Source organism: Sminthopsis crassicaudata, chromosome 2 (genome assembly GCF_048593235.1).
Source record: "Sminthopsis crassicaudata isolate SCR6 chromosome 2, ASM4859323v1, whole genome shotgun sequence".
Lineage (NCBI taxonomy): Eukaryota > Metazoa > Chordata > Mammalia > Dasyuromorphia > Dasyuridae > Sminthopsis > Sminthopsis crassicaudata.
Window position 1 is genome coordinate 235,624,057 of NC_133618.1, and position 26,028 is coordinate 235,650,084.

Below are 26,028 nucleotides of genomic sequence, written 5' to 3' on the forward strand. Positions count from 1 at the left end.
CTTTAAAATTATGTTTTCCTAATTCTTATAATCCGTCCTTCTAAACCACACCACCCAAGGCCTGTGGACAAGTTAGAGCAGACTTGAGGCAGCCTCGGATTTCTCACCCCACTCCAGTATCACAGGCCAGTCCGGGAATATTATTGGACTATAAGTCAGCCTTCCAGGGAAATGAGAGGAAAGAATTTCTTTGGCTCTTCTTTCTAGATAACTGAAGTTCCTGGCGTCTGAATTCAAGTGCCTCAAGGCCTGGAGTTCTCAATAATAAACAAAAAGCCTCATTTCTCTATAGCACTTTACAGTTGGGAAATGTCTTCCTCGAAATAAGCCCGGGAGGTAGGGGGCAAAAGCCTTTTTGTCTCCATTTGACAAATGAGGAAACAGGTTCAAAAAGGGAAGTATCTTTTCCACAGTGATACGTGAGCAGCCCAGCCAGGACTCAAACTTAAGTCTTCTGACTATAGTGTGGTTGAATTCCAGCTCCCCTTGATTCCTACAGACTCTTTCCAGTAGGGTCTGGGGTGCTTAATGAGAAGTTATATTTGTCTCTTCCGACCCCCACGCCCAATCTCCAGTGGTGCACCTGGATTTTGAAATTAGAGACAGCACAGACCAGGCTTTGAGAAATGAGATCTATCCATATTGAATCTGGAGGTTAGGGGGAATGGGATTTTTTTTTTCATGGATTTCTTCTCTCACCCTTTAGGATATGACTAGGGGAACAGCTGATGAGCCTCTTTTCCTTTCTAGGTAGATATTTATAGAAATAGTGTTTTGAGTGTCCACTTGCCTGACTTTTTGGCTCCCACGGACACTCCAGGGAGACCAGCTAATAACTGCCTTGGAGAAGAAGGGGCTACTCTTGCCTCTGTCAAGGATACGAAACCTTCTGTAAGGGCTATGAACTCTTTGGGTTCCACATGCATGTTCATTTCTCTTATAATAATCCTGGTATCACATAAGTCTAGTGACATTGTGTCTGTCTGCTGACAGCTCTACCACAGCCTTCCCATAAATCTTCATAAAAGTGACTCCCTTTCTCTGTGTTCCAGATTCCCTCTAGGGGAAAGAAAGGAATAGTTCTATCCTACTTAAGTCACTTCTCACCTGTCCCCATCCCCATGCCCAAGAGATCAAACTGGACTGGGAGTCTGAGTCCTACATTTAAGTCCTGGCTCTGCCACTAATTGTTTACATGACTTGGGGCAAGTTTTTTTTTCAGGGGGAGACACAAGCGGGAGCACACTTTTCTCATCTGTCAAATGGGGATAATATCTCTACATTACTTATCTTACTGAGCCATTGTAAGGATTAAAAGAGAAGTTAAATGGGAAGGGTCTGAAAATATTAAGGGCATTTATCACAAATTTAAGGAATTAAAATCAGAGAAAATTTCAATTAAATTAAATTACTGGGACCAGGATGGGGGTGGAGGGTGAGGAATGTGATAAAGATCCAATGACTGGTGCTTGGTTGTGGGTAAGAGGTCAGGAGAATTGAAAATGGCAGCTGGATGACATTCCCCAAACATCTGGAAGATGAGAGAGGGGAGAACTACTACCCATCTTAAGAGGCCTTGCATAAGCTCCATGCCTGGAGCATTGCTCAGGGAGTTGAGTAGGACTTACGAAATCTTCCTGCTTTGCACGCTGCTGAACCCAGCAAAGGAGGAGCTTCTGCCCATGGTCCCGACATCCCCAGGCGAGAGGAATCTCACCTTCACGGACATGGTCTCCAGCCTGAAGTACCGTCACCTGGCGAGGAAGGAGGACAGAAGAAAAAGGGCCCTTCAGGACCAGGCAGGACTGAACCCTCCAGAGAGTGGACAGTATGAAAACTCTGGAGCCATTTCTGAGATTTAAGTCTAACAGTCAATCCTGCCACAACTCTCTCTTGGAAGAACTCCTTGAAAGGTATACTCCAAGGCAATCTCGCTTTTTCTACCCAGCAGACCAGCTAGACCACTCAGGACCCCAGGCAGTTTCCAGCTCCCTCCTAACCACAGTTCTGTCCTCCCTTCTTTGTTTCTCATGTGTCCTCGATTGACCCTCCCCAGCAAATGCCCTCCTCAAGGCTTTGAACTGGAGGCAAATCCCAAGTTAGAACTCAATCCCACAAAATGGATAATCAAACGTCAAGTTCTCTAGTCACTGAGCTAAAAGAGGCCTTTACAGTCATCTTATTTCCCACCCTCCTGTCCCTACCCCATCGCCTAGACCTAGTCACTGAATACTGTGGCCTCAGTCAAACTGAGACCTGTGAAAGACCTTAGTTTAAAAGGCCACGGTCTCCCATCGCAGCCAGAGCCTCTCCAGTGGTCCTGATCTCTGTGTCGGCCACTGGACCCAGAAGGCTCTAGAGGGGAAAGTGAGGCAGGGGACCTTGCACCTCCTTCCCTCACTTAAATCCAATTCACTTGCATGTCACAGCATCCCTCCCTGAAATCATTGTCCTCTTCAAGAATGAAGGACTAATGATACCTTTGAGGCAACATAATGTAATGGATGGAAAGCTGGACTTGGATCAGGAAGAGCTGAATTCAAATCCTGACTCCAACACTTCCTAGCTCTGTGACTCTGAGCAAGACCCTTAACCCTGTGTGCCTCGGTTTCCCCACCGAACTGGAGAAGGAAATGGCAAGCTACTCCTAGTATCTTTGCCAAGAAAACATCAAATGGGGTCACAAAGAGTAGGTCATGACTGAAACAACTAAATGACAATAAAGAAATTGCCAGCACGGCTTTGAAACCATCCTAGCATGAGAGTGATCTTCACTCTGGATCAACAATTGGGACATACCATTGCCTCCTCTGGGAACAAATCCCAGTGTCTGTTGCATTTACAAAGAGAAAGTTCTCTTTAATATTAAATATAAATCTTTCTGTTTTCATATCTTGATCCCAGAATCTCTACTTGCCTCATCATGTCACAAATAATGACCAGAACAAGCAAAAAACAAAACAAAACAAAACAAAAAGACCTAGCTCCATTACCTAAAAAATGCTGTGCTATAAAATACAAGCTAGACTAATACTAACACCAAGTGCCACATACACAGTGTGCTGAATCACAGTATACCTCATTAGATCAGAGATAAGATGATACAAATTAAAGAACTTAAGAGGCCATTTAGCCTAATAGTTTCATCTTTACAGATGAGGAAACTCAAGTTAAGTGACTTGCCCAAGGTCACTAATGCCAAGATCAAGATTTTGACTCAGGTGCTCAGGCTTCAGAGGCAGCGTTCTTTCTACCATGCCTTCATGCATTCACTCGTGTTTCTCTCCTGATCTTTTCTAACATCCTTAATATTTAGCCAACTTCTACTCAACCTTTCAGGCCCAGCTTAAATATCTTCCCATCTGTGTAAAATAATGATGATCATGGCTCACAGTTACAGAGCACTTCAAGGTTTTGGAACATTTCATTTGATCCTCAGAACAATCCTGGGAGAGAGAGGTTGTTATTGTTTCTGTTTTATAGATGAGGAAACTGAGGCAGACATCAATTAAGTGACTTGCCCAGAATCATACAGCTAGTCCGTGCTGGATCTGAACTCAGATTTTCCTGACTTAAGAGGCCTCTTAACCTCTTAACAATAGAGTCAATTGTGACTATGGATGATGATGATGATGGGTATATGCGTGTGTATGTATGCATGTGCGTATGCATGTGTTGTGACAGACATGAAAGGAGCTCTTCCACTAAAAGGAATTCAAGAGAAGTTGGATGTAAGGGCCCAACCAAACAGGATCGTAAAAACTTGCTTCTACAGACAGAATGGCAAATATAGAAAACTGAGATGCTGGGGGCGGGGGACGACAAAGTGGCCTCCCCCCACCCTGGACTTGGAGTCAGGAAGACTAAAATTCAAATCCAGCCTCAGACAATTTACTATTTGTGTGGACAAGCCACTTAATCTCTTCCTCATAACAGCAACTACCTCACAGTGTTGTGAGAATTATATGATAATAATTGTAAAGTACTAGATGGGGCAGGGGACAGAGTGACAGAACTGGAGGCAGGAAGACCTGAATTCAAATCCACACACAAGCTGTGTGACCCGCGCCAAGTCCTTACCCCTGTTTGCCTCCGTTTCCTCATCTGGCAAATGAGCTGGAGAAGGAAATGGCAAACTCTTCCAGTATCTTTGCCAAGAAAACCCCAAATGCAAGCATGAAGGAGTGAACAATACAGCCACAGCAAAGCACTTAGCACAGTGCCTGGCACATAGTAGGCATTTTATAAATGCTTGTTCCCTTCCTCTGTATGAGCTTGGTCTGGTACCTGACCCCCTGTTAGCCCTCAGGATAGAACTGTAATCTTGGTTCAGACTCAGCTGCAGACTAAACTTTGCCTCTGGCCACTGGAGTCTTAAGACCTGTATCTACGACCCCCGCAACATCTGCATTCTTGTACAACTCTGTTCTTATCTTTGCCTTCTTCTTGTCCAGGAAAACCCCAACTGGAACTTCTTCCCCTTCATAGAAGGCTTCCGTCAGCACCATGGAACCCGGCCCCGCTCCCAACAATAACATCATTATAACTAGTTCAGTTGCCTCCTTTTATAGAGGAGGAAATTGAGACCCAGAGTGAGGAAATGTCATGGGCCAACCCTGACCTTTCTGGATTGCCCTAGCATTTCTCCTACACAATGCAATCCTATAATTCTCAGTTCTCCATGTTCTAGTGTTGGAGGTAACAAGGTAACACAGTGTCTAGAGCCCTGGGTCTAGGCAGAGTCAGGAAGACCTGAGTCCAGAGGCTTTAGACACTGACTAACTGGGTGAGCTTGGGCAAGTCATTTTACTTCTGTTTGCCTCAATTTACTCACCTGTAAAATGAGGATAATAGCAGCACCTATTCTCAGGGTTGTTGTGAGGATCAAATGACAATATTTGCAAAATGCTTAGGACAGTGTCTGGCACCATAGACATCATGTAAATATAAGCTATTATTATTATTGAGATACAGACTTGTATCACCCCATGCAGGTCCAGAACCATGTCTTTTCTTGCTCATCTCCACCATGGCATGGTATGGTGCTATATAATGATAATAATATTAATAATAATGCTAATGACAAACTGCCATTTATAAAGCCCTTTACTGTGTGTAAAGTACTTTACACATACCTATGAAAGGCATTATTTCATTTGAAATTCATAACAATCCTTTAAAGTGAGTATGTAGTAAGAACCCAGCAGGATGGCTGAATGAGTATCTCCACTTAGAGCAGGGACCACACTTCTCTGCTCTACAGCAAGGCCAGGTTTGGCCAGAAGCTCCTTCCCCTCACAATCAGCCCTTGTGGCATTAAAAGGCACATGTGGAATGCTCTCTGCCCTCTGGGAGCAGGTTTTCCTTGCCCACCCCAGTTTAACCAGGTAGTAAAGAAGGCTCTAAGCAACCATTCCCGAGGATGCGGTCGTGTCAATTATTACTACTGTGTTTTCAGACCAATAGTTCAGACTGCACCCTCAGATGTAAAGTTAGCAGAAGGGTGGGAGAAGACTAGCCCTGTAGTGTCTCCTTAGGCTCCTGCTATTCCCTCCGGCCCCCCTTCCCTCTGCTAAGGGAGCCGTCAGTCAATCTCAGGCCAGACATCAATAATACAACAACCAATTATAGCAACCACTGGCTAGCCTAATTCAGTCAACTAACGATTAAGGAAGAAGGAGGTATCTCTTTCCCTAGGCTTGTATGCCCCCAGAGATATTTCTGGGGCATGTAGTATACAATTCCTATTTATGCTCCCGAGGCAGTATCTCTGAGTGGTGTACATAGGAGATGGGTGGGCAGGCACCCTGATTGTAACCCCTAACAGCCCATCCTTTCAATTCAACAACTATGAATGAGGTGAGAAGCAATGCAGTAGAAGATAGACAGCCGGCCTCAGAGGCAGGAAGCCTTGGGTTCAAGTCTCACTCTGACACCTCTCGGCTTTGTGACCCAGAACAGATCACTTATCCAGATGTGACCCTGTCATACCTCCCTCCTCCCCCATTCAGTAAACTCAAGTGGTTCCCATCACTTCTGAGATAAAAATGCAAAATCCCCTGACATTTAAAGCCCTGGCTCCCCACTCCCCTTCTTATACTTTATTCACTCTACATACTTCCAGTGACAGTGACTTCTTCACTGTTTCCCAAATAATTTCCCCAGCTTCCAACTTGAGTGTTTCCATTGGCTGTCTCTCGTACCTGAAATTCTCTCCCTTCTCATCTCCATCTGACTTTCTTAGAGTCTCCCTTAAAATCCTATTTTATGCTTTTCTGATCTCCTCCTTCCCCTTATTCTCCTTATCAGTCACTTTCTGACTCCCTCCCCTCTGTTTGGAGGCTTTCTTCTCTCAGCTTTCCCCTATACTGGGCAGCTGACAGATCTCCAGACTAAGTCTCTGCCCCAGTTGACTTTTGAGTGGTCAGACCAAATGAGCCCTGTGTGCTGAGCTTTTCCCCTCAGACTTAATGGGGTGCTACACAGCTTCCCATGTGAACGGATGTAGGAATGACTTTGGTTGTGGATCATATCCTTGCATCTACTAGTGCTACCTCACGTGGGAGACAGAGAAGAGGTGCTAAGTGAACTCAGGGTCAGGGAAGGCCAGATCCTAGATTTCTTTTATTTTCTTTTTAAACTTTGTTTTGAATCTTGAATGTCCTAGATCTTGGAACCAGCTGCTTTATGTTTGGTACATAATTTCTGTTCTGGAGAGGTTTGAGAGGTAGTCTAGTCTGCCATCTTGTTGTTTATGTAACCCCAAAATCCTCCAATTTCCCTCAAAGCTAGTATCTTTTCTCTGTTGATTATCTCCAATTTATTGCATATTCTACATATATTTTTATATATTATACAGTACTACATATATTTACAAATATATAATAAATCATGTTATTTATATTTAACATATATACATATGCACATATAGTTTGTACATAGTTGCTTGCATATTATCTCTCCCGTTTGAATATGAACTCCTTGAGAGCAAGAACTGTCTTTTGCCTTTGGTACAAAGAAAGTGCTTATTGACTGACTGGTGATCTCTTAGCAATCTAGAAAACTCTTTTTTTCCCCCCTTCTACACCTCATTTTATTTTATTTTTTAAAAAGCTTTTTATTTTCAAAACATATGCATAGATAGTTTTCAACATCCACCCTTGCAAAACCTTGTGTTCCAGATTTTTTTCTCCCTCCTTTCCCCTTCCCTAGATGGCAAGCAATCCAATTCAGGTTAAATACACGTAATTCTGCACAAGAAAAATCAGATCAAAGAGGAAAACAATGAGAAAGAAAACAAAACATAAGCAAACAACAACAAAAAGTGAAAATACTGTGTTGTGATTCACACTCAGTCCCCATAGACCTCTCTATGAGTACAGATGGCTCTCTCCATCAAAAGTCCAATGGAATTGTCCAGGAAGTTCTCTAACAGTACAAATTGCAGAAGTGCAGATCCACATTGGTGAGGGGAGTTTCCTCATAGGGGAGCTTCCCACATCAGTGAAATCACAAAAACAAATTATTAAACATCTACTATGTTCTGGGAATTTCTCTTCTTTGTTTTTGCGCTTAAGTATCTGATATGTGTCAAGGACTAGAATTTGGGGGGAACTTATCTTTGTCGACTGGGAAACCCACAAACACCCTGCGCCCCCACAATTATTCAGCAACTCTATTAAGAGACCCAGATATAAAACTATCATCATAAGCTGTTGCAAATTTTCTCAATTTTCCATTCTCTGGAGAGAATTTATTTGATTTCCTCTTGGGGAAGGAGTGGTTAGATGGATTGAATGATTCTTCCTCAGATATTATTTCTGTTTTGACCTCTGAGTCCTGACCAGACCCTTTCACTTGGAAAATAAAATGGGTCCTTGGGCTTTGGCCCTAAAATACCTTTTCCTTTCTGGAAGAAGGCCCAGAGAGTCTGTGAGGGTGGGAACCAGTTGGGAAGGGAAAGGAGTTTGCGAAACAGGTTCAAGGCACTCCCTGCCCTCAGCCTTCCCCTTTTGGATGACTTTCAGGGGAGTTTTTGGTAGCATCCTTTTAGTTTATCCTGCTGCACAAAGGTTTTCAAGGCTCCCAGGGAGATTTCAGGGGAAAAAGGTTTCCTCAACTGATGAAAATCTCTCCTCCCTTCTTCCCCAGCAGTTAGTAAGAAGAAACATCAAACCCCTGCCAAATGAGCCCCTGGCCCCAAAACAACAGTTTCAGATGAAGCTGAGCACTGCTGACCAGTTTTAAGGGAAAGGGGGTTTCTGGATCTCAAAGGCAATGAAGGAGGCTGACTCTGTTCCCTAAGGATCACAGAACATCGCTTTGTGTGGCCATCTGGTCAAAGGGAGAAGAGAAGTGCCCTGGCTGGCTGATAAACCCTCTACTAGGAGTCTAACCCCAAGGTATAGCGGGAGGACCAGGGGAGGAGAGTGGGAAAGGTTTCTGAAACGGACCACCCTACCCCCAACTCCTATTAGAGGAGGGGACGCTCTGGGAGCTGGCCAGGCTGGAAACGTGGCGGAGCTGCCCCGGCCAATGCCGGGCCTCTGGGCTGCATGCGTTTCTGGTTTAGGAACTTTTTCATGTGTTGGAAACTTTAGGCCTGGCGCCCACGGGCTCTTGGATAGCTGAAACACTTCCTGAAGCTCAGCTGCTTGGCAAGACTGCACCCCCAGCCTCCCCCTCCTCTTGCTTTGGGAGGAGAAGTTGGCCTGGAGCAGCCTAAGCTCCAGCTGATCCCCCCTCATTAACTGTTGCAATCAAACTCCAGGCAGGCAAGCTGACAGAGGTTTCTCATTGCAGTCTGGGGGCCTTAAAAGTCCAGAGCAAGGGGGCAGGCTCGATGAAGGAGTCAGTCAGTGTCAGCCTTCATCGCCCTACAAGTACCCCCGGGTCACAGAAGGTCAGAGCTGGAAAAAATCGTGGAACAGGCAGCGTGGGTTGTCAAAACTAGGAAGAACAGCAGGATGGAATGTGAGGGTCAGAGTGGAACAGAGAACTTCAGGGCCGAGAGGGATGTGAAGGCACAGAGCATGGAAATGGAATAGACCTTAGGGTGCAGAATTTCACAGCTGAAGCAGCCCTAAAACACACAGAAATTGGGGCCTGTATGGAAGAAGAAAGGCTCACTGGGGGCGGGAAAGTGGATTTAGTAGTCAGAAGACTCGGGGTCAAACCCCATCTCTGCTCCTTCCCATCTACGAAACTCTGTAACAATAAATTGTTTCAACACCCGGCCCTCAGCTTCCCCATCTTTAAAAAGGGGAGTAGACTAGACAGCCTCAGATGTCCCTGCCATCTTTCACCTCTAATCCCATAAAAGAAATCTTAGGACATGGAATACATAATTCCAGAACTGGGAAATCCCTAGAACACAGAACAGAATCAGAAGGCTCTTAGAGACCCCCCCCATCCCCCACCACTGCCCCTTTCCTTCCCTTCCCCTCCCTCCTGTTCATTTTACAAACAAAGAATCTGAGGTTGGAAGAAAAGGGAATTGACTGTGTCAAAGTCACACTCTGGTGGGGCCCAGAACTGGGAGCATATCTCCCAGACCCTCGGTTTTTTCTGCTGTGACATTGATTCAGAGAGAAGGGGCATCTCCACGGCTCTCTATTCAGCACCCCTGAATTGAGAGAAACATTAGCATTCCTTCTCTGATCCCCATTGCCCTGAACAGAAAAATGGTATAAAGCATGCAGCTTCCCAAACCTTGACCGGTGGCTGGAGCAGAGCCAGCTCAGCACTCTTTCCTGATGTCAGCCTGCTCTCTTGGTGCTTCCTCTGTGGCCTCCGCTTGGTGGGGGAGCAGGAGCTCTAACTGAGGCAGGCTTTGGAAAGCTTGTGATCAGTCCAGAATAACCCCAAAGAGGAGGGGGTGGGGGAAGGGGGAAGGTTACATCAACTGCACGTGCTCCTAAAAGAGAAAGCATCAGCTGAATGCATGAGGCTTCTGGCCCATTCTCTTGGGCCAGAACGGACAGATCTGCAGCGGAGTCAAGGGAAAGAAAACAAGTCCTCTTGCTCAGCCAGCCAGGGACCTATGCAAACAAATTCCCTTGTTCAGTCTGCCTAAGAGCCATAGAAAGGTCTCCTGGCTGCCTCTTCCCCAAATGCACTGTCCTGGACTCCTCCAAAGTGCCACCTGGAAAAGGGGGTTGGCCTGGCCCAGCTGGGCCTGGCACCCCTCCCTGGCAGCCCAGTCTGGCCCAGTCTACAAGGCTAGAGATCTCTGCTTCCTCCTGCCAGATAACCTGCAATTTCAGAGGTGGTGATGCTTCTAAGTTTAACACTGCCTCCTGGGCCTGGGTGGCTCTGCTGCCTGATTCCCTCATTTAGGGCTTCTTTTAGAAGTTCAGATACAACCACAGCTGAATTTACTTGCAAATCTTTCCAAAATAACTTTTCAGTTTAGCACAAAAGGAAACTGTAAAATAGCCCAAGACAAGGAATGTGAGTATGGGAACAGGATTATAGTTCTTGCTTCAAGCCTGCTCTTGGAGAATCCGTTAGTGAAGGGTGCTATTAAAGATCAAGGAGGACAAGCCCCTTATTTCATTGATGAGGAACCTGAGACCCAGTGAGCAGAAAGTGGCCACAAAATTAATGATTAGTAGAGCAAGATTTAAGAGTCCAGGCTTAAAATGTTTGTGGCAGCTCTTTTTGTAGTGGCTAGAAGCTGGAAGATGAATGGATGTCCATCAGTTGGAGAATGGTTGGGTAAATTGTGGTATATGAAGGTTATGGAATATTATTGCTCTGTAAGAAATGACCATCAGGAGGAATACAGAAAGGCTTGGAGAGACTTACATCAACAGATGCTGAGTGAAATGAGCAGAACCAGAAGATCATTATACACTTCAACAACAATACTGTATGAGGATGTATTCTGATGGAAGTGGAAATCTTCAACATAAAGAAGATCCAACTCACTTCCAGTTGATCAATGATGGACAGAGGTAGCTACACCCAGAGAAGAAACACTGGGAGGGGAATGTAAATTGTTAGCACTAATATCTGTCTGCCCAGGTTACATGTACCTTCGGATTCTAATGTTTATTGTGCAACAAGAAAATGATATTCACACACATGTATTGTACCTAGACTATATTGTAACACATGTAAAATGTATGGGACTGCCTGTCATAGGGGGGAGGGAATAGAGGGAGGGGGGGTAATTTGGAAAAATGAATACAAGGGATAATATTATAAAAAAAATATATATATATATAATAAAAAAATTAAAAAAAAAAAAAGAGTCCAGGCTTACTGACTCCACAGGCCATAGTTCTTTCTCCAAGGATCTGCAAAATCTCATCTCCTTCTTGACTCTAAAGGATAAAAACCGTATCAAGAACTCAAAGACATCTTAGAGGTCACAGGAAGGAACAGGCTGAGAGTGAGAGATGGAGCTGGGATTTGAACCCCTGCTCTTTTCACTATACTTCCCTGGGTTGGAAGCTCATCAATCCAACACTGACCAGGCTTTCAAGAGGGAAAACCTGGATGAGTTTCCCATCTTAGTACTACTATGTCAAATTCAACTACAGCTATGCTGAAGCTGTTTCCATCCTGCTTATTTAATCCAAAGCTGGCAATCTTAGCAGCAATTTAGCAGCTCATTAAAGGGAGGTCAGGTTTCACTGATGTGAACTTCTGGAAAATAATACCTCACATTTCTAGAGTAAGTTTAGGCTTTCAAAGGCTCTTCCTTACAGCCATCCAGTGAGGCAAATCAAGCAAAAATTAGTGTCCCCATTTTATAGAAGAAGAAAATGAGACTAAGACTGGGAAGATAAATCTGGCACTAGACATGGAATCAGGAATTAAATCCTCTACCCTGTCTTATGGCTTTCAGTAAATAATTTTTACTCTTTTGATCTTAATATCTTCATCTCTAAAATAAAGGAGATGGACTAATAATTTCTATGGTCGCTTCTAGCTCTAAAGCCTATGATTTTTGGGACAGCTAGATAGTGCAGTGGGTAGAGTGCTGGACCTGGAGTCAGGAAGATTCATCTTCCTGAAGTCAAATCTGGCCTCAAACCTTTCAAATTGTGTGATTTTGGCCAAGTCATTTTATCGGTTTGCCTAAGTTTCCTCATCTGTAAAATGAACTAGAGAAGGAAATGGCAAAACACTCTAGTATCTTTGCCAAGAAAACCCCAAAAGGGGTCACAAAGAGTCAGTTGTGTTTGAAACAACTAAATAACAACAAGAAAAATCCTATGATTCTCTATTCTGGAGCCATGAGTCCATCTGAAGTCTTTGGATACCAAGTCCTTTCTACTACAGTCTACTCCCTATCCTGAACAGGGCAAGTTCTATGATTTAGAACTAGAGGAGGTCTCTTAGAGCTCAGCTAATCCAAACCCTTCATTTTTCGGATGAATAAACTGAGGGTTAGAAAGATGACATGGATTATCTATACAGACACTTTCTTATACCAGGCTGCCTCTGCCCCAGAGAATGTGAAGAAGCTGAAGGTGCAGGGTTTTTTAGTTCAGGATTAGATATGAGTCAGTCCCAAGACACTTATAAGTGCAAATCAGGGAAACAGGAGAGCCTGCATTGCTGTTAGAAAAAGGGCCAGTCATCCCCTAACTCATCACTGACCAGTTAAGAGGGAGCCAAGACTTCAGAGTAAACACTGGTGCTTCCCCAGGAGAAGGAGATAAAACTTTTTTTTTCTTTTTAGCAATCACCTGTCCTTTCACTTTTCTCAGTGTGCCTTTCTTCCCAGACCGTCCCTCCATTCATTCATTAACTCAATCATTTATTCTGCAGCATATATGAAGTGCCCATTATGTGCCTTGCATTGTCTACAAAGGCAAATAATAAACGACTAATAAATCAGTTCACAATAAAATTTTGTTAGATGGGCAATCTAGAGAACTCTTCCATCGGTATACATTTATTGGACAATTATAACAGATGAGCTCAGCCCAGTATTTTATAGGAGGGGGGAAATGGGCTATAATGACTTAACCCCTTTTAACTTCTCCTAGAAGAAAGATCTTTCTTTTTAATGCCAGTTTCCACAGTGGGCTGTTGCATAACTGAGAGTCAAGAAACACTTTTGTTTATTAAAAACTCTTACTGTTATTTTTTGGAGACTAGGTTTCCCCATCTCCTTCAAAAGTGTAACCAATCCTATCACTGATTAGCCTAGAAGCTTTAACATGCTCCATTTTCCCAACTTGGACTCATTTGCCAATCTTAGCCAGATGGGAAGCCCTCTGCTCCCAAAGGCTCATCATATTTGTGCCACAATTTACTGGCTACCCAGTCAACTTTAGCCCTAATTCAGCTAGAATCCTGAAGTCAAGTGATTCACCAGTCTCAGCCCTCCCCGATATTAGGGTTTGCAGATGAGTACAATCTCACCTAGGATCTACGAAGAATTAAAAATAACTATCCCATATGGGACAAATAAAGAAATGGAGGGAGGGGAATAGGATACAAAGGAGAAGTATTATTGAGAGAAAGGTGGGCTGGTCATGTGAGCAAGAGGAGAAAAATAAGAGACAGAAGCATATGTGCTTCAATGATGTCCTTGAAATATCAAGAGAAATAAAGGAAATCCTCAAATATGTTGGTGGTTGGGAGGAAATGTCTAAAAGTCATGACAGTTAAGAATGGATTTGTAACTGGGAAATGAGGGTGAACTGTTTGCATTCTCGTTTTTTCTTCCCAGGTTATTTTTACCTTCTGAATCCAATTCATCCTGTGCAACAAGAGACCTGTTCGGCTCTGCACACATATATTGTATCTAAGATATGCTATAACATATTTAACATGTATAAGACTTCCTGCCCTCTAAGGGAGGGGGTAGAAGGAAGGAAGGGAAAAGTCGGAAGAGAAGTGAGTGCGAGGGATAATGCTGTAAAAAATTACTCATGCATATGTACTGTCAATAAAAAGTTAGAACAAAAATAAATTAATTTTTTTTAAATGGATGTGTAAAAACCTATATCATTTGAAGGAACATCCAAATCTGCATTTAAGAAGGAAACCACCCAAGAGTTTTTATATTTTGTTAGACTAAGGTCCCCGAGGTCAGGAACTATGTTTTTTTTTTTTTTTTTTCCATCTTTATTTCCCTAGCATCGCCCCTTGCACTTCTTTTTCAGATCCAGAGGTATGATTTCATCAATGTAAGGCGCCTATCCAGGTGGAAATTCTTCCCACTGATGCAGATGAACAATTCTGTAACTAAACAGTCTTAGAGGTCTGGCCAGGGCACCCAGAGTTTGCTACTTAATGTTGACCCCATAATTAGTATTCCTCAGAGGTTAGATTTGCACCCCAATTTTCCTGACTCCCAAATACTACTTTTCCTCTTACGTGTAGTAAGTACTTAATAAATGTTTGCCATATTTGAAAACGAACTAGGAAGAAGCTCATGTCTTAAGGCAAGTGAGTAATTGCCAATGATTCAAATTCAATGTAAATTATCCCTTGAATGAAAGAAACATTTGAGAGTTAGAGGATTGAACTTTCTAGTGCCCTTCAAATTGGACCCATTAAAATTGGACTCAAAGCAGGGAATCCCCTACTTTACTCTTGTTGAGAGTCACTAGATCTAGGTCAAACTGAAGATGTTGGCTGAAAAAGAAGGCAAAATCTCCAAAGACCTGTCACAGCAAAGGAGCCACATTTTCTGCCCCCTAAAACCTGTGGTTCGAGGACTGACCAATTAGTTCCCTATCCCCACACTTTTATCCTGAGGCTGAAAGTCACATAGGGACTGAGGCGAGTGAAATATAAATCCCTTGAAAACCAGATTGTTGAAACCAGGGATTGTGAGAGAATTCAGGAAGTGCTTCCTTACCCTTGGTTTACCAAAAACATAAACAGACCTCCAGCAGAGGGGGTGGCCCCCTCTATCCACAGGCCCCACACAGTACCAGAGGCAGCCTATGCTTCAAATACATGACTGACCTTTGACACCTAAGCCATACAAAGTAAATAATGAAAAAAATAACAGGAACAAAACAATAATCCCTTACATATCAGTAGTACTTTCATATACATTAAACTCATGCAGTTCTCACAACAATACTACAATGTACAGAACTCTACAATATTAGAGCTGGAAGGGACCTAAAGACATTAAATACAACATGTCTGAGATGCAAGGGACTCAACACAATGTCAGAACTGACAGGCCCTTAGACTATGGAATATTGGAGCTGGAAAAAGATGAGAACCTAGAATGTTAGAGCAGGAAGAAGCTTTAGGTATCGTATGTTAAGTACAGAGCTCTCACTTTATAGATGAGGAAATCAATTTTCAGAGAAGCAAAGTCTCAAGATTGTCTAAGATAATAAAGCTGGTTAAATAACAAAGTAGGACTCAAAGCTGGATCTCCTGATTCCCATTTCCAATGTTTCTTCCTAAAATCTGAATGAAACTTTATTATTCCTTTTCAGATAATGCTAGTACATACTGAGGGAGGGAGGAAGAGTTAGTTCTCTCCTAAAAAAGAAAGAAAGAAGGAAGGAAGGAAGGAAGGAAGGAAGGAAGGAAGGAAGGAAGGAAGGAAGGAAGGAAGGAAGGAAGGAAGGAAGGAAGGAAGGAAAGAAGGAAAGAAGGAAGGAAGGAAGGAAGGAAGGAAGGAAGGAAGGAAAGAAGGAAGGAAGGAAGGAAGGAAGGAAGGAAGGAAGGAAGGAAGGAAGGAAGGAAGGAAGGAAGGAAGGAAAGAAGGAAGGAAGGAAGGAAGGAAGGAAGGAAGGAAGGAAGGAAGGAAGGAAGGAAGAAAAAAGAGAAAGAAAGAAAAAGAAGGAAAGAATGTACTATGTTTTGTTAAGTAAAAGTGGCATTGAGTTTTCTAAAAGTATTTGGGATATGTTTTTAAAATGTTTATGAATGCCCTAATAATTACCCTTAGGGAAAGTAACTTACACTCATCCTACCACTAATTTAAGCCTGGGTGTTTTCCTTTAATAGAACTGAAAGAAATTTGTAGCTCATTATAGAATGAATTTTTCTACTAGGGATAGTAGGTCTGTGATTGTCCTGTTTGTTTTATCCCCCATGAGCTAAAAATACTCTGTCTGTGTGTGTGTGTGTGTGTGTGTGTGTGTGGTGTGTGTGTGTGTGTGTTTGATAGGTAAGGTGCTATGAGGGCAGGCATGTGGTCTCTGTACTAATTTTGGCTGGGGAAATTGTTTGGGAAGGTTTACATCCATGTGTTTGTAGGGGAATTGGTCTGAACAATTCTGGATCCCATAGCAGTACGGGGAGTCCCGGCTGGTTGATTTTTATTGACCAGATTAATTTTGTTCTGTGCAGTAAGAATGCTTGAAGCCTGGTCTATTTCTCTGTTACTAATTGGACTCAGTGTCTTCCCTTGTAAAGTGAGGCAATTGTGCTACCTGATCTTTAAGTTCTCTTTCATCTCTATGATGCTCTAACTTGATGACTATGATGACATATCCTAAACTGAACCCTTCTCCTGATCCTGCATTCTGGTGTGGATGATCCTGGGATCTCAAAATCTATGCCTGGTTCTGGTCCTGAGCTCTTTCCAGATGAGAAAACTGGTCTGAGTGACCAGAAACACTGAATCAAATAGATGGTAAATGTCAGAGCTAAGGTTCATACTTATGGCAGGGACTCTTCTCACTGTACCACATTGCCCTTCAGTCTCCCTTATGTCTCTAAGTCAAGTCTCCTGATTTCCTCATGTAGTGAGGTACTGTATTGTGAAGTTTGGATTTCTATCAATCGTCAGCAAGCATGAGCACCCACTGACCACGCTAGTTATAGAGAATACAGAAGCCACAGAGAAGGATAAGACAAGGTCCTTGCCCTCAGAGAGCTGCCAAACCAGTTAAAAGATAAGATTTGGATACAAAACACCAGAAAGCAAGACAGGGCAGCCTGCAATTTATATTGTACTACTCAGAGATGAGATGTGCTGGAGGCGTATTTCACAGAATGAGAGCTATTTAGGGAAAACTTCATTGTGCTGGGGCTTGAACAACACCCAGAGAAACAAGGTGGGATATTTTCAGGCAATTGGAAGGATGATGAGCAAAAGCACAAAGATCAGCATGAACTAGGTGTGTGCAGGGGACAAAGAGAAAGGGCAACAGCCACCACATCTGGGCCTAATGGATACCCTCTGCCCTGGCTCTTTTTGCTCTGGAATCCTTCTCTGTGGGGTCCTCCTGCAGCAGGAGGAGGAGGGAGACTCCAGACTGTTTTCTCTCTTTAATCTAATACAGAGAAACCACCAGCAGAATCTTGAGGCGGTTTTAATTATATTTTTGGCACGTTTAGCTCAGCCTTCCCTTAATTTTGCCTTGGTGGAAGGATGCCATCAGATTCCTAGGGAACGGGTAAGAGGGGGGGTTTGATGGGCCCACAGGTCATAAAGATCACTCTTCTCATGGGCACCTGAGGACTGAATGTCAATAACAGGCCACGGAGGAGTCTCTGGCACGCAGGTTGATGTTGACAGAGTAGCCACCAGCCAGGAGCAAAGCTAGAGGGGAGGGCTTGATAGCCACAGCATTTGTGGAAAGTTGGGACTGGCACAATTGGTCTTATTTTGCAGATGGAGCAACTGAGACCTAGAGAATTGTAAGTAGCACAGCACAGTACAGTCTGAAAGGGGAAAGGAGTAGGAGTTCTAGTGCAAGCTCTGTCACTTAGGTGACCTTGGGCAAGCTATGTCCATTCTTCATTCCTCATCTTTCATGCCTTCCCTTTCTTTGGCTCTGCTTGTGACTGTTATGGCCCAACTGATGGGTGAGCAGGCAGCTCAGGATTAACAAAGTTGTACTTCTCACAGAAGGTTTGTCTGCCCTTGGGAGGAGTATGATGAGTGGGCCTTCTCCGGCCCCCCGCTTCAACCCACTAGTTTCCCTTCATTCTGATGTTTTCCTTCTGCTGATTATCTCCAGTTTATCCTGTGTACAGCTTGTTTGTTCATAGCTATTTTCATGTTGTCTTTTCCATTAGACTGTGAGCTTCTTGAGAGGAGGAACTGCCCTTTACCTTTCTTTATATATCTATCACTTAGAACAGAACTAGCACATAGTAAATACTTAATAAATGCTTGTTAACATAACCTGACTAGACTTTTCTAATCTCTTCCCACCCCCATACACACACACACACACACACACACACACACACACACACACACACACACACATTCTATTCCAAACCTGGCACTCTGAACTTTTAAAATCAAGCCCTGGGCAATGGAATGTGGCAGGCTCCCTACACCAATCTCTCTTAGGCTTCTCTGGCCAGGAGAGAAACCCTGGGTGTGTATACTGCCAAGCTAGTTCCTGTTAGCTAACAGAGGCTTTTTAACGAGGGGGGAAAAATGCAAGTACCGAAGGAGAGATAAACCATCTGTTCTTCCCAGTGTAAACTATTTACAAGTGACAAATCAGACCAGCTTGCTCTCCTCATTTCTTTTTTTCCAGCAAGATGTGCTTGTCACATTCTACATGATTTCCTTTCCCTCCATTTGCCTTTTAGAAATAGTGGCTTGAACCAGATACCCAGGAACCATCCCCTCCCTGAATGCACAGGTCAACCCCCAATTTGAGCAGAAGGACTTCTATTAATTGTAACCAGGAAATTTAACTATTTAAAGCCTTTCCCTCAAAACTCCAGCAACTTCCCAACTAAGTAAGCTATGCTGTCTAAGTATTCTACATTTAAACTAAACTGGATATATGGAATTTCCAGTTCCAGCTACTTGTAGCATTGATCTCACAGGGAGCTAGTTCATATGACATAAGCTAAGTCTTTGAATTTAAATGATTTTTGGACTAGAAATCTGAAATAACATGTTAGGAGGTTAGATCTTCTGTCAAAGTGACATCTCAAAAATGGCTTTGTCATTCACTGCAATTATTTTGACAAAAGGAGATGTAAAACAAAATTCCTGGAGTTTGGATTGTGGACTCAGGGGTGCGGTGAGGGGATTCAGGCTTGGGGAAAATTTCTATGGCCTGGAAGTATGGAAGAGGAAGTTTATAATAGAAGGGAGACCACAGGATCATTGATTTAGCACAGTGCCTGGCACATAATAAATGTTTATTAATTGATTTTTTTTATTTAAAGTTGGAAGTGACCTTAGAAGCTATCGAGTTCAATTTTTTTATTTTATAGATATAGAAACCTGGCAAAGTGAGATAAAATATCTTTTTCAGGTTCCCACAGCTAGTTTGCATTTCAGGTGGGTTTCTAATTCATCTCTTCCAGGGGCAACCAGGCGGCATAGTACATAGAACACCAGCCTGAGTTCAAATATGACTTCAGATACTTAGTAGCCATGTGACTCTGAATGATCCCTTAACCCCAATTGCCACAAACAAATAAATTCCTTCCTTCCTGACTCCAAGTCCTGTGCTCTTCATTGGAAAAGTTCTGCAAAATATCCTAGTTAGGCTTTGTGCTACAACCCTCAAAATGCCATAAGATTCTTCACTATCTTATGTAGTCTTCAATTCAGTATACAAGGTAATTATCTCTATGAAAATTCATCTCTGATTTTATAATAAAAGTCAATGGAAAAACATGATCCAATCTATAGAAATTCATTTTTCAGAGGTTTCCATAAAGCACATCATAGTTATACTAAATGACTGACAGTATGAATGATAGTACCTCAAGTATACATAGGCACTTACAGTGCAAACATTGCACATAATAGTTTACTTTATTTGAAAGTCAGAGAACTTGGGTTCAAAATCCAGCTTGACTTGTAACTATTTATGTAATCATAGGCAAGTCATTTCTCTTCCTCTGTGCCTCAGTTTCCCCTTCTATAAAATGATGGATTTGGACTGACTAACCTTTACCTCTAAATTCTCGTATTGTAGCATCTCTTAAGGAGAATCTACCAAACTCAGTCTCTAAACAAAAATATTCACCTCTGTTCATAACTTTCATGGCCAGAAGATGGGGCAGGGGCCTAACCAGCCAACACATGTGGTATTATAATTCAGCTCTCCTTGCATTTTACTGGTTTTTCTGCTTAATGAGGTGACCTTTTGCATAGGCCCAGTGGCAAATCTCTGTAAATGTTCATTTTAAATGACCTGATTTGGAGAGCTTGCAGGGAAACAGTCCCTGATGACTGGGTCTTGTTGGAAACAGATGGCTGCCCCATTTGAGTGAAGTAATGAAGGCCACAGGCTTAAGATCAAGACCTAGGCAGTCCTTGGGGTGGAAGGCTTGGGAAGGAGATCAAAGTTTTAGTTCCTTGCCTTAAAGAAAAAGATTCATCCATTATTAATTAACAAATTATTTTTATTAAATGCATGTTCTTCAGTAAGATATTATGACAGGCACTAAGGCATGAGACAAAAGAAATTAATCAATAAGACCTAGCCCCTACTCTCTAGGTATTTATAATATAATTATTGAGATAAGACATATATACATAAACAGCTAACATATACATAAACATGCATCAGCATTTAATTTTTCAAGACTGTATCTCCTCTGAACCTTGTCCTCACTTACTGTATCTAACATAATGTTGAATGTAGTATAAACACTCATTGAATAAATATTAATATTTTCATAGCAAATGTACTATACAGAGACATCTGTGGCATAATGAAAAGTGAACTGACATCAAAGTCAGGGTGATCTCAGTTCAAATCCAGCCCCTGGCACATACTGGACATGTGACCCTGGATAAGTCACTCCATACTCTAGACAATCCTATAAGTAGCAAGAAAGGTGCTAACTTGTATGGTGAGAGAAAATTTCCTCATTAAAGAGATCCTTATATCCATTTAATCACATTATCTAGTCCCTACTCTACATAAGTATGATGCTTTTTCTAGAACATGCAGCTAGATGATGTAACAATAGAGTATTAGTCTACTTAGGTTAGTCTCTAGAATAAGGATTCATGGAAGTTAGGAATGTTTAGATTTGGAAGGAAACCTAGAGTTCATCTTAGTGTTGGCCTTCATTGCCTTTTTAGAGATGTAGAAACTGAGGCTTAGAATTCTTGTTCTAATTCCTGCTGCTGAAAAACTTAGTTCTCTAGGGAAAAAAAATTAAAAAGAGACTCTGGGATGACTTTGCCATCTTCTTTCATTTAACTTACTCAATCAAAGCATTTGGATTACACCTTTAAAAAAAAAAAAACAACCTATCACGACAGGAAGTCTAAATGATATAAAAGATAGAACTCAGGGCTTAGAAGTCAATCAGTCAGTCAACAAGCATTATTAAGTATTAACTATGTACCAGGCACTGTGTTAAGCACTGAGAATACCAAAAAAATCAAAAGCATAGTCCTTGATCTTAAGGAGCACACTGTTTAATGGAGGGAGAGACAACATACAAATAACAATGTACATTCACGATAAATTAATTGTAAATGCAAGGTAACCTCAGGCAGGGGGTGAGGAAAATACTAAGAAAAATCTGTCACACAAGGAAATTTGAACTAAGTCTTGAAGGATGCTAGGAGAGCCAAAAGACAGAGAGGAAGAGGAGAATTCTAGGCCACAAGGGAATTTGAGCTAAGTCTTGAAGGATGCCAGGAAAGCACAAAGGCAGAGGGGAAGAAGAGAATTCTAGGTAAGGAAGATAACCAATGACAGAATCAGAAATTGAGTATCCTGTTTGAGGAACAGTGATGAGGCCAGTGTAGCTGAATCAAAGAGTATAAATTAGGAAGTAAAGTAAAGAGAGTTACGAAGGAAGCAGCTTGTGAAACTCTTTAAATGCCATTCTTATATTCTGTCCTGGAGGTAACAGGGAGCCATCAGAATTTATTGAATAATGGAGTGACATGATCCAACCTTCAGAAAGATCACTGGGGTAGCTAAGAGGAAAATGGATTGAAATTGGGAGAGACTTGAGGCAAGAAGACCAAACAGAAGGTTATTTCAATAATCCAGCCATGAGGTAAGGAGAGCCTGAACAAGATTCATGTCTTTATGACAAGAGAGAAGGGGTGGATGTGATGTTGTGAAGGTAGGAACACCAAGATGACAACAGATTAGATTTGGGGGTGAATAAGACTGAAGAGCCAAGGATGACACCAATGTTAATGAAATTAGAGTCCAAAAAAATGGCAGTTCCCTTAATAGTAATAGGAAAGTTGGAAAGAGGGGAGGATTTGGTGATAAAGATAACGAGTGCTACCTTGGATGTGTTGAAGACATCACGTGTGAGATGTCCAAAAAGCAACTGGAAATGTGGAAGTGAAATTCAGGGAGAGAGACTAAAATTGGATGTATAGAGATCTGGGAATCATCTGCATAGAGATGGTCATTGAATGCATGGAAATTGATGGACTCATCAAGTAATCTAATATAGAGGGAGAAGAACAATGCTCAGGCCAAAGTTAGTGGTCCTGCTTTGAGAATGAGAAAGCAGTGGGAGAGAGAGAGAGAGGAAGAGAACTAGGAAAGAGCAAGGTCATTAAAACTTATAGGGGAGGGACATTTAAGAGAAAGGTGGTCAACAATGTCAAGGCTACAGAGAGGCCAAAAATGGTGAAGATTGAAAATCAGACATTAGATTTGTCAATGAAGAGATCACTGGGAACAGTAATCAGGAAGAGCTGAGTTCAAATTCTGACTTAAATACTAAGTTACTTAATCTCTTTCAGTCTCAGTTTCTTCATATGAAAAATATGAATAATGATAAAATACCTATCTCAAAGGATTGCCTGGAAAACCAAATAAGAGAATATATGTAAAATATTCGTTTTGCTATGTAAATGTTTACTTTATTAGTAGTAGTATGAGGAAGTGAAATTGGGCACCAAGGCAGAAGTAATATGAATTAAAAAGGTAAGATTATCTGGATTTTCCCTAGCCAAGTAACCCTGAAATCCTGATTTGCACATATTTGCATGCTTTCTTTTAAATCTTGAGCAACATTCACATTCTTCTTCCCAATGTTCTCTAGAGCTAGGAAAATTAAACCTGTGGCTGGAAGCGAAGTTTTGTTCTGGCTAAGAAAAGATTTAAGAATTGTCTACCTTCTCCAATGATTACTTAATGGCTCTAGACAAGGCATTCTTTGAGCCTCCTTTTCCTCATTTATAAAATAGGAAGGATACTCTTTACACTCTTGTCTCACTGGACTATTATGAAGAAAGTGTTTTGTAAACTTTAAAGTACCATACATCAGCAATTTTAATTAGCAACTGTGTCAATCTCAGAAATAGCAAGCTTGTGAACTTCCAAAGGAAACAAACTGGGAAGATACATTCTATCTTCTTTCCCTCCCTCTGGATTCTGTGAAATGGCAAAAAGCAGATAAACTCAGAAAAAGACTGAAGTTATTCAGAGTCCTTAAAAACATCTAGATGGATTAGGCAGCTCCAGACGCTCCATCTGAATTTCAATGGATTGGGGAAGATTGCCAAAGTGTCTTCTCACAGCAAAATGTTTATTTCAATTCTTGGAAAGTTATTTCTTTGACAGTCTGTAAATGTCTTGAGTGGCTTTCTGGATCTATCTATGTAATTATTTTTTTTCTTAATCAAGTATACACTGCATGCACATACTCTGTCCAACACTTAGCTCATAACTGGTGCTTTCTGATCATTACAACAAAGAAGCAGCTGAATTAGTGCTCAAAAGAAATGGAGAGATTATCTATTCTAACCCCATTATTTTACAAATGAGGAGATTTAGGAAGGCGAGTTGACTTGCCTTACCAAGATATCTCAAAGACAAATGCTTCCCTTAAAAACAAAACAAAACAAAACATTACATGTAGGAACATAACTGGATCTGTGGGAAGAGCCTGATCTTAGAGGCAACATGACAAAGAAGGAAGAATGTCAGTCTCAGGCGCCTAGATTTGGATCTGGCTGAGACACTGAGTCCTAGACTAGAGGACTACTTATACATATATTTTTAAATTATGGGTCCCTTTGCCAGTCTAATGAAAATGATGGATCCTTTCTCAGAAGAACTTTTTAAAAAATCCATAATGGAAAGAAATGCTAAGTTTCATCAGAAGTTAGTGAAAGTAAAGATTTAATTTTTTCCCTGATCCTAGATTCCTTGAAATCTTTTCATAGGTCATATATACTCCAGATCAAAGATCCTCATTTATCTTCATATACCATAATTTCATATACCATAATTTGCCCAACCATTCTCCAGTTTCTAGCCACTACGAAAAGAGCTGCTACAAACATTTTGGCACATACAGGTCCCTTTCCCCTCTTTAGTATTTCTTTGGGATATAAGCCCAATAGCAGCAATGCTGGATCAAAGGGTATGCACAGTTTGATAACTTTTTGGGCACAGTTCCAAATTGCTCTCCAGAATGGCTGGATTCTTTCACAACTCCATCAACAAAGCATTAGTGTCCCAGTTTTCCCACATCCCCTCCAACATTCATCATTATTTGTTCCTGTCATCTTAGCCAATCTGACAGGTGTGTAGTGGTATCTCAGAGTTGTCTTAATTTGCATTTCTCTGATCAGTAGAGATTTGGAACACTCTTGCATATGAGTGGATATAGTTGCAATTTCATCATCTGAAAATTGTCTGTTCATATCCTTTGACCATTTATCAATTGGAGAATGGTTTGATTTCTTATAAATTAAGGTCAGTTCTCTATATATTTTGGAAATGAGGCCTTTATCAGAACCTTTAACTGTAAAAATATTTTCCCAGGTTGTTACTTCCCTTCTAATCTTGTTTGCATTAGTTTTGTTTGTACAAAAGCTTTTTAATTTGATGTAATCAAAATCTTCTATTTTGTGATCAATAATGATCTCTAGTTCTCCTTTGGTCATAAATTCCTTCCTCCTCCACAGGTCTGAGAGGTAGACTATTTTCTGTTCCTCTAATCTACTTATGATCTCATTCTTTATGTCTAAATCATGGACCCATTTTGATCTTATCTTGGTATATGGTGTTAAGTGTGGGTCCATATTCTGCCATACTAATTTCCAGTTTTCCCAACAGTTTTTTTCAAATAATGAATTCTTATCCCAATGTTGGTATCTTTGGGTTTGTCAAACACTAGATTGCTATAGTTGTACCCTATTTTGTCCTGTGTACCTAATCTGTTTCACTGATTAGACTAGTCTATTTCTTAGCTAATACCAAATGGTTTTGGTGACTGCTGCTTTATAATATAGCTTTAGATCAGGTACAACTAGACCATTTTCATCTGACTTTTTTTTCATTAATTCCCTTGAAATTCTTGACTTTTTATTCTTCCATATGAATTTTGTTGTTATTTTTTTCTAGGTCATTAAAATAGTTTCTTGGGAGAGTGATTGGTATAGCACTAAATAAATAGATTAGTTTGGGGAGTATTGTCATCTTTATTATATTCGCTCGACCTATCCACGAGCACTGAATGTCTTTCCAATTATTTAAATCTGATTTTATTTTTGTGGCAAGTGTTTTGTAATCTTGCTCATATAATTCCTGACTTTTCTTTGATAGATGGATTCCCAAATATTTTATGCTCTTGACATTTGTTTTGAATGGAATTTCTCTTTGTATCTCTTACTGTTGCATTTTGTTGGTGATGTATAAAAATCCTGAGGATTTATGTGGATTTATTTTGTATCCAGCAACTTTGCTAAAGTTGTGAATTATTTCTAATAACTTTTTATTAGACTCTCTGGGGTTCTCTAAGTATACCATCATATCATCTGCAAAGAGTGACAGTTTGATTTCCTCATTACCTGGTCTTATTCCTTTAATCTCTTTCTCGACTTTTATTGCCGAGGCTAGCATTTCTAATACAATATTGAATAGTAATGGTGATAGTGGGCAACCTTGTTTCACTCCTGATCTTACTGGGAAAGGTTCCAGTTTATCTCCATTACATATTATGCTTACTGACAGTCTTAAATATATACTCCTGACTATTTTAAAGAATAGTCCATTTATTCCTATACTCTCAAGCGTTTTTAGTAGAAATGGATGTTGTATTTTATCAAATGTTTTTTCTGCATCTATTGAGATGATCATATGGGTTTTTATTAATTTGATTATTAACATGGTCAATCATAGTAATAGTTTTCCTAATATT

At 41.3% G+C, this 26,028-nt stretch overlaps 1 protein-coding gene across 1 annotated transcript in view; it reads right to left on the reverse strand.

Annotated features, from left to right (window-relative positions):
• RIPOR3 (RIPOR family member 3) overlaps positions 1-26,028 on the reverse strand; it is a 154,622-nt gene that overhangs the window by 47,611 nt on the left and 80,983 nt on the right. The window contains 2 exon segments of the mRNA XM_074288591.1: positions 1,629-1,754; positions 9,712-9,916. Of these exon segments, the coding sequence (XP_074144692.1) occupies positions 1,629-1,729 (101 nt within the window). The 5' untranslated portion in view covers positions 1,730-1,754; positions 9,712-9,916.